The sequence below is a fragment of the Microchirus variegatus genome (genome assembly GCF_963457635.1).
Source record: "Microchirus variegatus genome assembly, chromosome: 18".
Lineage (NCBI taxonomy): Eukaryota > Metazoa > Chordata > Actinopteri > Pleuronectiformes > Soleidae > Microchirus > Microchirus variegatus.
In genome coordinates, this window is record NC_139819.1 from 23,968,457 (window position 1) to 23,982,267 (window position 13,811).

The 13,811-nt window shown below is 47.8% G+C and overlaps 1 protein-coding gene across 5 annotated transcripts in view; it reads right to left on the reverse strand.

Annotated features, from left to right (window-relative positions):
* The window catches only part of ebf3a (EBF transcription factor 3a), a gene marked incomplete at both ends in the record, with an annotated part of 21,375 nt that extends 10,102 nt beyond the window's left edge, over positions 1 to 11,273 (reverse strand). For all 5 annotated transcript variants that reach the window (XM_083904776.1, XM_083904775.1, XM_083904773.1 and 2 more), the window contains 7 exons: positions 699 to 780; positions 6,443 to 6,511; positions 7,900 to 7,973; positions 8,087 to 8,142; positions 8,261 to 8,324; positions 8,546 to 8,702; positions 11,149 to 11,273. In XM_083904776.1, coding sequence (XP_083760902.1) covers positions 699 to 780; positions 6,443 to 6,511; positions 7,900 to 7,973; positions 8,087 to 8,142; positions 8,261 to 8,324; positions 8,546 to 8,702; positions 11,149 to 11,273 — 627 coding nt within the window. The remainder of the gene's footprint in view (positions 1 to 698; positions 781 to 6,442; positions 6,512 to 7,899; positions 7,974 to 8,086; positions 8,143 to 8,260; positions 8,325 to 8,545; positions 8,703 to 11,148) is intronic.
* Positions 11,274 to 13,811: the final 2,538 nt, after the last annotated feature.

The window sequence follows — 13,811 nt, forward strand, 5'->3', positions numbered from 1 at the left end:
TCCTCTCCTTCCCTCATCTCTTCCCTCCTTCCCTCGTCTCCTCCTCTCCTTCCCTCGTCTCCTCCTCTCTTCCCTCGTCTCCTCCTCTCCTTCCCTCGTCTCCTACTCTCTTCCCTCCTTCCCTCGTCTCCTCTCCTTCCCTCCTCTCCTCCTCTCTTCGCTCCTTCCCTCGTCTCCTCCTCTCCTTCCCTCGTCTCCTCCTCTTCCCTCCTTCCCTCCTCTCCTCCTCTCCTTCCCTCGTCTCCTCCTCTCTTCCCTCGTCTCCTCCTCTCTTCCCTCGTCTCCTCCTCTCCTTCCCTCGTCTCCTCCTCTCCTTCTTATAAAGTTACTGTGTGTCAAACCCTGTGCCGTCTCAGTGCTGCCCCCTAGTGTTGTGACTCCCCCTGTGCTGTCAGCCCCCCCCCCCCCCCCCACTCGCTCAGCGGCGGTCATTCATCATCCTCGGCTGGTTGCCGTGGCGATGCTGTAGCCGTTGATCCGTGGCGACAGAGCAGGAGGTCACACAGAGTCTCTCTGTCGCCACGGCGACTAACCAGAGCATCCTTCACCAGACTGTCACCACGACAACTGTTGACCACGACAACGCTTCCTCACCTCACTTCACCCGTCTCATTTATCTCCTCTCTCTCTCTCTCTCCTCTGCTTTAACTGTCAGCTCGCCCAGTGTGTGTGTGTGTGTGTGTGTGTGTGTGTGTTACCTGGAACCTCCTCATGTCTCGAGGGTTCCCCGCGTTCTTCAGACAGTTCTGGTTACACTTGAGGAAGAACTTTAGGAAGAACCTGAGAGGAAGACGAGACAAGGGAAGGAGACAAGGGAAGGAGACAAGGAAGCATGATGTTAGAAATGAGAGGAAAAGAAATTAAGTGTGTGTGTGTGTGTGCGTGTGTGTGTGTGTGTGTGTGCGTGTGTGTGTGTGTGCGTGTGTGTGGTTTCCACAGTAACAGACTGTAAACACACACACACACACACAGTTACTCTGTAGCGTATTGATTACCCAGCATTCTTTGCTGTGGCTCTAATGAGCCTACAGAAGGACAAAGTGCTGACACACACACACACACACACACACACACACACACACACACACACACACACACACACAAACACACTGAACAGATGTTCAGTAAACATCAGGTTCACTTTGAGACAACACAGACAGTTGTTGTTGTTGTTGTCTTTTATCGTCGTGGTAACCGTCTCCACTCGTCTCCTCACCTTTGACTCCTCTGTCACCTCCTTCCCACTTTCTTTCCTTGTATCCTATCCTTTCCTCCTCATCACTTTCCCTCCTCCTCTCTTCCCTCCTTCCCTCCTCTCCTCCTCTCTTCCCTCCTCTCCTCGTCTCCTCCTCTTCTTCCCTCCTCTCCTCCTCTCCTCGTCTCCTCTCTTCCCTCCTTCCCTCCTCTCCTCCTCTCCTCCTCTATTCCCTCCTCTCCTCCTCTCCTCGTCTCCTCCTCTCTTCCCTCCTCTCCTCCTCCCTCGTCTCCTCCTCTCTTCCCTCCTCTCCTCCTCTCTTCCCTCCTTCCCTCCTCTCCTCGTCTCCTCCTCTCTTCCCTCCTCTCCTCCTCTCTCGTCTCCTCCTCTTCTTCCCTCCTCTCCTCCTCTCCTCGTCTCCTCCTCTTCTTCCCTCCTCTCCTCCTCTCCTCGTCTCCTCCTCTTCTTCCCTCCTCTCCTCCTCTCCTTGTCTCCTCTCTTCCCTCCTTCCCTCCTCTCCTCCCCTCCTCTCCTCCTCTCTTCCCTCCTCTCCTCCTCTCCTCCTCTCCTCCTCTATTCCCTCCTCTCCTCCTCTCCTCGTCTCCTCCTCTCTTCCCTCCTATCCTCCTCTCTCGTCTCCTCCTCTCCTTCCCTCGTCTCCTCCTCTCTTCCCTCCTCTCCTCCTCTCTTCCCTCCTTCCCTCCTCTCCTCCTCTCTTCCCTCCTCTCCTCCTCTCTTCCCTCCTCTCCTCCTCTCCTCCTCTCCTCCTCTCTTCCCTCCTCTCCTCGTCTCCTCCTCTCTTCCCTCCTCTCCTCCTCTCTCGTCTCCTCCTCTTCTTCCCTCCTCTCCTCCTCTCCTCGTCTCCTCCTCTTCTTCCCTCCTCTCCTCCTCTCCTCGTCTCCTCCTCTTCTTCCCTCCTCTCCTCCTCTCCTCGTCTCCTCTCTTCCCTCCTTCCCTCCTCTCCTCCCCTCCTCTCCTCCTCTCTTCCCTCCTCTCCTCCTCTCCTCCTCTATTCCCTCCTCTCCTCCTCTCCTCGTCTCCTCCTCTCTTCCCTCCTCTCCTCCTCTCTCGTCTCCTCCTCTCCTTCCCTCGTCTCCTCCTCTCTTCCCTCCTCTCCTCCTCTCTTCCCTCCTTCCCTCCTCTCCTCCTCTCTTCCCTCCTCTCCTCCTCTCTTCCCTCCTCTCCTCCTCTCCTCCTCTCCTCCTCTCTTCCCTCCTCTCCTCGTCTCCTCCTCTCTTCCCTCCTCTCCTCCTCTCTCGTCTCCTCCTCTTCTTCCCTCCTCTCCTCCTCTCCTCGTCTCCTCCTCTTCTTCCCTCCTCTCCTCCTCTCCTCGTCTCCTCCTCTTCTTCCCTCCTCTCCTCCTCTCCTCGTCTCCTCTCTTCCCTCCTTCCCTCCTCTCCTCCCCTCCTCTCCTCCTCTCCTCTCCTCCTCTCCTCCTCTCCTCCTCTATTCCCTCCTCTCCTCCTCTCCTCGTCTCCTCCTCTCTTCCCTCCTCTCCTCCTCTCTCGTCTCCTCCTCTCCTTCCCTCGTCTCCTCCTCTCTTCCCTCCTCTCCTCCTCTCTTCCCTCCTTCCCTCCTCTCCTCCTCTCTTCCCTCCTCTCCTCCTCTCTTCCCTCCTCTCCTCCTCTCCTCCTCTCCTCCTCTCTTCCCTCCTCTCCTCGTCTCCTCCTCTCTTCCCTCCTCTCCTCCTCTCTCGTCTCCTCCTCTTCTTCCCTCCTCTCCTCCTCTCCTCGTCTCCTCTCTTCCCTCCTTCCCTCCTCTCCTCCTCTTCTTCCCTCCTCTCCTCCTCTCCTCGTCTCCTCTCTTCCCTCCTCTCCTCCTCTCCTCGTCTCCTCCTCTATTCCCTCCTCTCCTCCTCTCCTCGTCTCCTCCTCTCCTTCCCTCGTCTCCTCCTCTCTCGTCTCCTCCTCTCGATGGAGGTTGTAAATCTCCTCACAGACAGATTAAGCTTTCAATTTGTTATGTGATAAGCAGGGACGAGCACACACACACACACACACACACACACACACAGACACAGACACACTGACACTAAACCACACACACACACACACGCACACACACACTGACACTAAACACACACACACACTCACTCACACACACTGACACTGAACACACACACACACACACGCACACACACTGACACTAAACACACACACACACTCACTCACTCACTCTCTCACACACACACACACACACTCCATTACTGCTCATATTTACGAGCAGGAAATGAGGACGCATCAGATTTATGTCTGGGAAGAAAAGGAGTCGCACACGCACTCACACACACACTGACACTGAACACACACACACACACACACACTGACACTGAACACACACACACACACACACACTGACACCGAACACACACACACTCAGTGTGTTAGAGTTAATAAGCTCTATGAGGTAGAAAATGTAGTCACAGTGTGAAGAGGAATTATACTGACACAAGAGCTGTGTGTGTGTGTGTGTGTGTGAGTGTGTGAGGTGGTGTGTGTGTGTGAGTGTGTGTGTGTGTGTGTGTGAGTGTGTGTGTGTGTGTGAGTGTGTGTGTGTGTGTGAGGTGGTGTGTGTGTGAGTGTGTGTGTGTGGTTTAGTGTTATCAGCTCTGTCTGTTAATCAGATCACAGTCATTTCCACCCTTCATCTTTGTTTTAAAGCAGCTGCTGAATTCACTCTCTCACCTGTCTGTCTCACCTGTCTGTGCCTGTCTCTGTCTCACCTGTCTGTGTCACCTGTCTGTCTCTCACCTGTCTCTGTCTCTCACCTGTCTGTCTCACCTGTGTCTCACCTGTCTGTCCTCACCTGTCTGTCCACCTGTCTGTCTCTGTCTCTCACCTGTCTGTGCACCTGTCTCTGTCTCACCTGTCTGTCTCACCTGTCTGTCTCACCTGTCTGTGTCATCTGTCTGTCTCTCACCTGTCTCTGTCTCTCACCTGTCTGTCCTCACCTGTCTGTCTCTGTCTCTCACCTGTCTGTGCACCTGTCTCTGTCTCACCTGTCTGTCCACCTGTCTCAGTCTCTCACCTGTCTGTCCACCTGTCTCTCTTTGACCCTCAGGGTCAAAGGTCAAAGACAAGAATATTCGTCTAACATTTACCTGATGAACAATAAATCAGCTGTCACTCACTCTCTCACTCACTCACTCTCTCACTCATTCACTCACTCATTCATTCACTCACTCTCTCACTCGCCTAAAGTCAATGACATCATCAGAGGAAGTTAAAGTGTTGACGGACACAAGCCGTCGCCGTGACGACCACTCTGTTTGTCTTTGAGCTCACACACACAGCTGTCAATCAAGCTGTGTGTGTGTGTGTGTGTGTGTGAGCGACCTTTGTACATAGTTATCATCTGATGAAATGCAAAGCTGTTGTACTGAAATACCAACACTGTGTGTGTGTGTGTGTGTGTGTGTGTGTGTGTGTGTGTGTGTGTGTGTGTGTGTGTGTGTGTGTGTGTGTGTGTGTGTGTGTGTGTGTGTGAGCAGCAGTGATAAAAACACTCTGCTGCTTTAAACCAGTAATCAATAGGGATGCATCGCTCCCGGCAACGCTTACTGACGATCAATACACACACACACACGCACACACACGCACACCCCCACACACACACACACTCACACACACACACAGAAACACCTGTTAAATACCAATTAGAGCTAAAGGATTCTCCTCATGTCTCCTTCACTGCCCTCTGAGGAGGAGGAGGAGGAGGTGAAGAAGATGGTCAGTATGGACCAGGTGTGACTGAAGGGGCGGGGCCAGGAGAGGGGGGGGCGGGGTCAGGAGCCTTCACATTATCAGGTACAGCTGCTGTTGTTTATGATTGTTTTGTTGACGTCGGCGATGCGTTCGGGTGCTGCTGCCTCCGTCAGACGGACAGACAGACAGATGAGATGGTGCGTTCAGGGTCACCCTCCTCAGTGCGTGACCATCATATTCCGCCCGCTCTTCTTCACACATTCATACATTTAACATCTCTGCGGCGGTGGAGACGCCTCCAGGGGGCTCCACACATTATTCCGCTGTCAGTCACCTCCAAACACGCCCGCTAATGAGATTCCCTCCAAAACCGGCGCCACATCACACCTACGCTCGCCGCTTGACTGACAGCACGCCGTCCTCCCAGAATCCCACGCTGCACTCACCAGAGACCCCCAGACTCCAGACCCCCCCCCCCCCCCCTTTAAAAAACCTCACATCAGGTATTCAGCAGGAGAGAGAGGAAGATGAGAGCGTGCATCACCATCATCATCATCATCAGCTGCACAGAGGAAGATCATTATAAAGATAATTATTAAAAATCTGCTTCCTCTTTAGATTGAACACAAAAGGGGCGGAGCCTTCAATCAAGTAGTTAGATTAAATTAGGACAGATTATCTAATCTGACTGGACTATTAAAACCCTTTAATCTGACCGTATGTCTTTAAATCACAAACTTTTATTGTGAAAAGCCGCGTTTTCCTGTTCACTGGACGACGCCCACAGGAGACCTTCCCATGATGCATTGCAGCCACTGGAACATCACCACTTCCCTTTTCAAAGTACTGCAGTCACACCATCCACTTACACCTCCTCACCTCCATCACTCCATCCACACCCTCCTCCTCCTCCTCCTCCTCTCAGCCTCAGAGAAAAGAGGGGGGAGTTAATACTCAGGGGGAGGACGAAAGCAGAGGAGGAGGAGGAGGAGGAGGGGTGAGGAAGGGAAGGGGGAGGTGAAAAAAGGAGAGAGTGTGATTCCTCCTGGGAGGAGGAGGAGGAGGAGGAAGAGGAGGTTCAGTCCGATTAACACAATCTGTACAGACTGTAACTGAAAAGACACCTGAACGCACCACAGACACCTGAACTCACCACAGACATCTGAACTCACCACAGACACCTGAACTCAGCGCAGACACCTGAACGCACCGCAGACACCTGAACGCACCGCAGACATCTGAACTCACCGCAGACACCTGAACTCACCGCAGACACCTGAATGCACCGCAAACACCTGAACTCACCGCTGATACCTGAACTCACCGCTGATACCTGAAGGCACCACTGATACCTGAAGACACCTGAATGCACCGCAAACACCTGAATGCACCAAAGACACCTGAACTCATCACAGGATTCGTGGAACGTGGTCTTTTTCTGCTAATTCTTATTTTTCTTTGTGAAGCTTCAGAGAACGACAGGCAAGTGTGTGTGTGTGTGTGTGTGTGTGTGTGTGTGTGTGTGTGTGTGTGTGTGTGTTACCTGTCAATGATGACAGGATCTGACGGCGTCTCATTTCTGTTTCCACAGCTCTTCTTATCACAGCAGCGACTGTGAAAACAACAATAAGAAAAACTCAGTGAAGTGAAGAACCTGTGAGAACCTGGTCTACTGAGAACCTGATCTACTGAGAACCTGGTCTACTGAGAACATGGTCTACTGAGAACCTGGTCTACTGAGAACCTGGTCTACTGAGAACATGGTCTACTGAGAACCTGGTCTACTGAGGTCTACTGAGGACCTGATCTACTGAGAACATTGTCTACTGAGAAAATGGTCTACTGAGAACCTGGTCTACTGAGAACCTGGTCTACTGAGGTCTACTGAGGACCTGATCTACTGAGAACATGGTCTACTGAGAACATGGTCTACTGAGGACCTGGTCTACTGAGGACCTGTTCTACTGAGGACCTGGTCTACTGAGAACATTGTCTACTGAGAACATGGTCTACTGAGAACCTGGTCTACTGAGAACATGGTCTACTGAGGACCTGGTCTACTGAGGACCTGGTCTACTGAGAACTTGATCTACTGAGAACATGGTCTACTGAGGACCTGGTCTACTGAGGACCTGGCTTACAGAGAACCTGGTCTACTGAGGACCTGGTCTACTGAGAACTTGATCTACTAAGGACCTGGTCTACTGAGGACCTGGTCTACTGAGGACCTGGTCTACTGAGGACCTGGTCTACTGAGAACCTGGTCTACTGAGGACCTGGTCTACTGAGGACCTGGTCTACTGAGAACCTGGTCTACTGAGGACCTGATCTATTGAGGACCTTGTCTACTGAGAACCTGGTCTACTGAGGACCTGGTCTACTGAGAACATGGTCTACTGAGGACCTGGTCTACAAAGAAACCTGGTCTACTGAGGACCTGGTCTACTGAGAACTTGATCTACTGAGAACATGGTCTACCGAGGACCTGGTCTACAAAGAAACCTGGTCTACTGAGAACTTGATCTACTGAGAACATGGTCTACTGAGAACCTGGTCTACTGAGAACTTGATCTACTGAGGACCTGATCTACTGAGGACCTGGTCTACTGAGAACCTGGTCTACTGAGGACCCGATCTACTGAGGACCTGGTCTACTGAGAACCTGGTCTACTGAGGACCTGATCTACTGAGAACTTGATCTACTGAGAACATGGTCTACTGAGGACCTGATCTACTGAGAACTTGATCTACTGAGAACATGGTCTACTGAGGACCTGGTCTACAGAGAACCTGGTCTACTGAGGACCTGGTCTCCTGAGAACTTGATCTACTGAGGACCTGGTCTACTGAGGACCTGGTCTACGGAGAACCTGGTCTACTGAGGACCTGGTCTACTGAGAACCTGGTCTACTGAGGACCTGGTATACTGAGAACCTGGTCTACTGAGGACCTGGTCTACTGAGGACCTGATCTACCTGTAGTCCTGGTCCAGTTCCTCACCTGCACATGATCTCATGTGTGAGCAGAACACGACACATCTCTGGATTCTTGTCCTGACCTTCATAGATGATCGCCTGCAGCACGAGGAGCAAGAGGAGGAGCAAGAGGAGGAGGGGGAGGAGCCTGTGAGTTTGACTTTTATTTTGAAATCTTTCTGTCTGATAATCAACGATCAATAACATCTCACCTGTTTGGTCATTGAGTCGATGAGTCTGACGTAGAGATCCTGCTCTGTCCTCACTCCTGCACACACACACACACACACACACACACACACACGCACACACACACACACACACACACAGTTAGAGATCATGCTGTCGTGGTAAACTCAGCTGTGTGATAAAACGAGCGCTCCCACCGTTGCTGTAGAGCAGCTGTAGTTTGTAGTGAATCCCGTTGTTTGTTTTCTCTCCTGTCGGCTCCTGCACACACACACACACACAAACACACACACACACACACACACACACACACACACACAAAGTGAAACAGGTGCGTTTGATTTACGTCATGAAAGCAGCTCATTTGTCTGTATCTCCCCTGATCATGGCGTTCATTTCTCAGGGGTGGAGTCAAAGTTGAACACTGATGTGTGTGTGTGTGTGTGTGATCACTGATGAGGTGCGTTTGTTTTCTCTCTCACCTTCTCTTTCTCCACAAAGTCCACGTATGCGGTGCGTTCGATCTCCACCGGCTGACCCTGACGGTCGTACAGCGCCAACACGAAGTGGAAGAAGTTTGATTTCCTCAGGTTTGACGGCGGCTGCTTCTCAAAGTGAGCTCGAGCTAACCCCACCCCACTGAGAGAGAGAGACAGAGAGAGAGACAGAGAGAGACAGAGAGAGAGACAGAGAGAGAGAGAGAGAGAGTTTGTTAAATGAAGTCAAACTTTTTATGAACATTATTTCAAATGATGCTAAACTGTGTTTCAGTCACAGGACATTTGACATTTGACCTTTGACCTTTGACCCACAGGACAAAGAAGACATTTGACTGTTGTTGTTTTTGTTTTACAGACGCTCATCGATGTCTTCACCGCACACACAGGTATGTCATCTGTTTATGAACCACTCACTCTCCCACACCAAAGTCACTCACTCTCTCACACCAAAGTCACTCACTCTCCCACACCAAAGTCACTCACTCTCTCACACCAAAGTCACTCACTCTCTCACACCAAAGTCACTCACTCTCCCACACCAAAGTCCACTCACTCTCCCACACCGAAGTCACTCACTCTCACACACCCAAGTCAATCACTCTCTCACACCAAAGTCATTCACTCTCTCACTCCAAAGTCACTCACTCTCTCACACCAAAGTCATTCACTCTCTCACTCCAAAGTCACTCACTCTCCCACACCAAAGTCAATCACTCTCCCACACCAAAGTCACTCACTCTCCCACACCAAAGTCACTCACTCTCCCACACCAAAGCCCCATATAGAAAATCAGTGATTTTAGCTCACAGGGACACAGGAGCTGCTGGTCCTCTGCTGCCTCGTGTGGTCACTTTGTGTCACTGAGTTAAGTCTAAAGTCAATATTTTAAAATCAGTCATTGTAAGTTAGTGATGGAGGCAGCAGTGGATCAACAACTCCTGTGAACTCCTATGTGCTGTGATGTTAAAATCACTAAACCTCAAACATTTGAAAAATCAGTGTGATTTTAAAGTTTCATCTTTAAATCAAAAACACTCAGGTTGTAAAATATTTTCCTCACAGGTTTAAACTGTTTAAAAAAAATAAAAAAAATTGATCATGTTTTATTTTATTTTAACGTTCGACTACGACAAGGAAAAAAAACATGATCAGACAAGAATACTTTTATTGTGAAAAACAAAATGATTATACTAGAAAAATGTGACATGAAATAAAGACTTTTAATTTGAAAAACAAAACCTGATGATTAAGGTTTTTTTTTTTATATATATAATTTGATTGAATCTTAATTTACTCAAATCAAAGGAAACTTTCACAATATCAAATCATTCAGTCGTGATTAAATATTAACTTTAAACCACGAGAGAAACTGTGACGCACACACACACACACCCGCACACACACACACACACACACGCACACACACACACTGAAATTCTAAAAAGTAAAACTGATCTAAGATTGTACTTATAATTATTAATAATAATAATAATAATAATAATAATAAAGACAGGACATTTATCAAAAGACAAATATGGACAAAGAAAAATACATTTTTGAAAAGACAAGAAGAAAATGTTCAAAGACAAAAAGACGTAAAAAAGAAAGAAGAAAAGGTTTTTTAAAGAAAGACATTTAAAGAACGACATAAAGACTGAAGAATGAAGACATTTAGAGACAAATAAGAATTTAAAAACTAAGACATTTAAGACAAAAAGACAGAAGGACATTTTTAAAAAAGACAACAGACGTGAAGACGTCTTTTTTATCCTCGTAATTAACGTGAAAAAAAGGTGAAAATCTAAATTTATCTTTTTATTAAAGGAAAATAAAACTGAATTAGATGAAACTTCACAGTTTGATGTTTTTCTGTTAAACTCTTTAATTTGTTCATAATTCTATGATTTAGACAAAATAAAATCACTCTTTATTTACTGCTGTCATTTTATCAGATTAAACAGATTAGAGATTTATTCATAGATTTAACATCTGTTCATCATCAGGTTTAGTTATTATTAATAATAATTATTATAATAATAATAATCTGAAAGAGGAACAAATGAAAATGAGGGAAAATAAAGAGTATAAATCTGAATATTAATAATATAAATAAAGATGTAAATTTGTGTCAAAGCAGAAAAGAGAAGACGCGTCAGATTATAATCTCAGTCAAAGAAAATTAGAATATGAATCAAATGTAAAGATTTCAGGGAAACTTTCACTGTTTATTTTTCACCTTCAGGATTATTAACAATTATAATTATTATTATAATAATAATAACTGATAAAACATTTGATCTCAAATCAATCGTTTACTTTCAGTCAAAAATGTTTTCATTAAAGGAGAAAAAAACACTTTTTAATTTCATGTTTTAATTTGATTTTTTTTCACTTTCATTTGGAAAATGTTTGTCTTTTATTTTGTTTTGTTTTAAATCGATGGATAATTTCATCTTTTCGTGTTAAAAATAACGTGAAAATATCAGTTTTTCTTCAGCGTTTTTTCCCTCTGCAGGAACAGAACACACTCAGGATTCCTCTGGGACTTCATTTCCCATAATCCCCGTGGGCGGCGGGCACTTTACCTCTGAGCGGCCGTGTTAGCGTCCACCACGCCGGCCGAGTGCATCCACGAGCGCACGGTCAGAGGCTCCTCCTTCAGACTCGCCGCCGTGCTCCCGCGAGGAAGATTCTCCTGGATCCCGAACATCTCGGCCTGGAACGCCGTCGGCCGCTGAACCACCGCGTCGCCAAAAAAAAACACGAGAACGAAGAAAAGCTGCGGACGACGAACGCACGGGAAAAAACGCAGACGAGGAAAAATGAGTTGAGGACGTGAAGCAGGTTTTTTTGTTTTCTTTTTAAATTTCTCTTAAAGATTTATTTAAAGTTTTTACTCTAACGATTTTATTTTGATTTTTAAAAAGTGTCGGAATGCGGCGGGAAAAAAACGTGACGAAGACGACGGAGGAGGAGGAGAAAAAAGAGAAATAAAATCCTCTGAGGACGAGAAGACGCCGCGGTCCGGACGGAGAAACGAGGAAAAGCAAAGTGTCTTTTTTCTTTTCCCCAAAGAGAGGAGGAGACGAGGAGGCGAGGAGACGAGGAGGCGAGGAGACGAGGAGACGAGGAGAGGAGGAGGCAACAGCAGCAGCAGCAGAAACTCTCAGCCCCGCGGCCCCACAGGACTGGACGCCAGAACCCAAAAACCCCACGGGTCTTCCTCCTCGCCGCTGACGACATCACTGCGGGGGGAGGGGCCTGACCATATAAGGACAAGAGAGGTGAGAGCCAGGAAAAGTGTGTCCTGTCCTGTGTGTGTGTGTGTGTGTGTTGAGAAGAGAGAGAGTGGAAAGATGGGGAGAAAGAGGGAGGAGGAGGAGGAGGAGGAGGAGGAGCTCCATCCAACCAGAGAGAGTCCTCCATCGCTCCTTTGGTCCTCCCTCTCTCTCTCTCTCTCTCTCTCTCTCTCTCTCTCTCTCTCTCTCTCTCTCTCTCTCTCTCTCTCTCTCTCTCTCTCTCTCTCTCTCTCTCTCTCTCTCTCTCTCTCTCTCTCTCTCTCTCTCTCTCCAGTAAAATCAGTCTGAACCAGTACCTGGTTCTTAGGTTCTCATTGTTGGCTTTGTATCTGGTCCTTGGTTCCTTGTTTCTAGGCCTTGGTTCCTTGGTTCTGGTCCGTGGCCTCTTGTTTCTGGGCCTCGGTTCTTTGTTTCTGGTTCTTGGCCTCTTGTTTCTGGGCCTTGGTTCCTTTTTTCTGGTCCTCGGTTCCTTGTTTCTAGGCCTCGGTTCCTTGTTTCCGGGCCTTGGTTCCTTGTTTCTGGTCCTCGGTTCCTTGTTTCTGGTCCTTGGCCTCTTGTTTCCGGGCCTTGGTTCCTTGTTTCTGGTCCTCGGTTCCTTGTTTCTGGTCCTCGGTTCCTTGTTTCTGGTCCTCGGTTCCTTGTTTCTGGTCCTCAGTTCCTTGTTTCTGGTCCTCGGTTCTTTGTTTCTGGTCCTTGGTTCCTTGTTTCTGGTCCTCGGTTCCTTGTTTCTGGTCCTCGGTTCCTTGTTTCTGGTCCTCAGTTCCTTGTTTCTGGTCCTCGGTTCTTTGTTTCTGGTCCTTGGTTCCTTGTTTCTGGTCCTCAGTTCCTTGTTTCTGGTCCTCGGTTCCTTGTTTCTGGTCCTCGGTTCTTTGTTTCTGGTCCTTGCCCCCTTTGTTTCTAGTCCTTGGCCCCTTGTTTTGGGCCTTGGTTCCTTGTTTCTGGTCCTCAGTTCCTTGTTTCTGGTCCTCGGTTCCTTGTTTCTGGTCCTCGGTTCCTTGTTTCTGGTCCTCGGTTCTTTGTTTCTGGTCCTTGCCCCCTTTGTTTCTAGTCCTTGGCCCCTTGTTTTGGGCCTTGGTTCCTTGTTTCTGGTCCTCAGTTCCTTGTTTCTGGTCCTCGGTTCCTTGTTTCTGGTCCTCGGTTCCTTGTTTCTGGTCCTTGGCCCCTTGTTTTGGGCCTTGGTTCCTTGTTTCTGGTCCTCAGTTCCTTGATTCTGGTCCTTGGCCTCTTGTTTCAGGGCCTCGGATCCTTGTTTGAGGGCCTTAGTTCCTTGTGTCTGATTCTTGAAGCTGGTCTCATGTGAAGGAAGAACCAGTTCAGTGAAGTGAGTGTGGTTCAGGTTCTGGACTTCACTGAAGTGTGTGTGTGTGTGTGTGTGTGTGTGTGTGTGTGTGTGTGTGTGTGTGTGTGTGTGTGTGTGTGTGTGTGTGTGTGTGTGTGTGTGTGTGTGTGCGTGTGTGTGCGCGTGTGTGTGTGTGTGTGAACGAGTGCCGTCTGAAAAACAGGAGACGAAGAAAAATTTAAAAGAAGAGAAAGGAGGGAGGAGTTTACTGAGAGAACGACAGAATATAAAAATATAAAGGAGGAGAAAAACTGAGACGGAAACAAAGAAAGAAAAGAAGAGATTATTAGAGATTATTAGAGATTATTCAGGTGAGTGAAAACAAACAGATTATTAACAATAAACAGAAAGATAAAATATTAATGAATAAAAGAATGAATTCACTTGTTCATCTGCAGACGATTTTATCCTCATTTCTGTCTCTTTATTTTTATCTGCACTGAGATTATTGACAGATAATTGAGATTATTGTGTTTATTCTTATAAACGTGTTCATGTGAAACTGAAGATTTCTTTCATTTTTACATCAACTCTTTTATTTTTAATTAATAAATTTGTTTTTAATAAATGAAAAACATTTTTGAGACGACGCTCGTCACCTTCATCATCT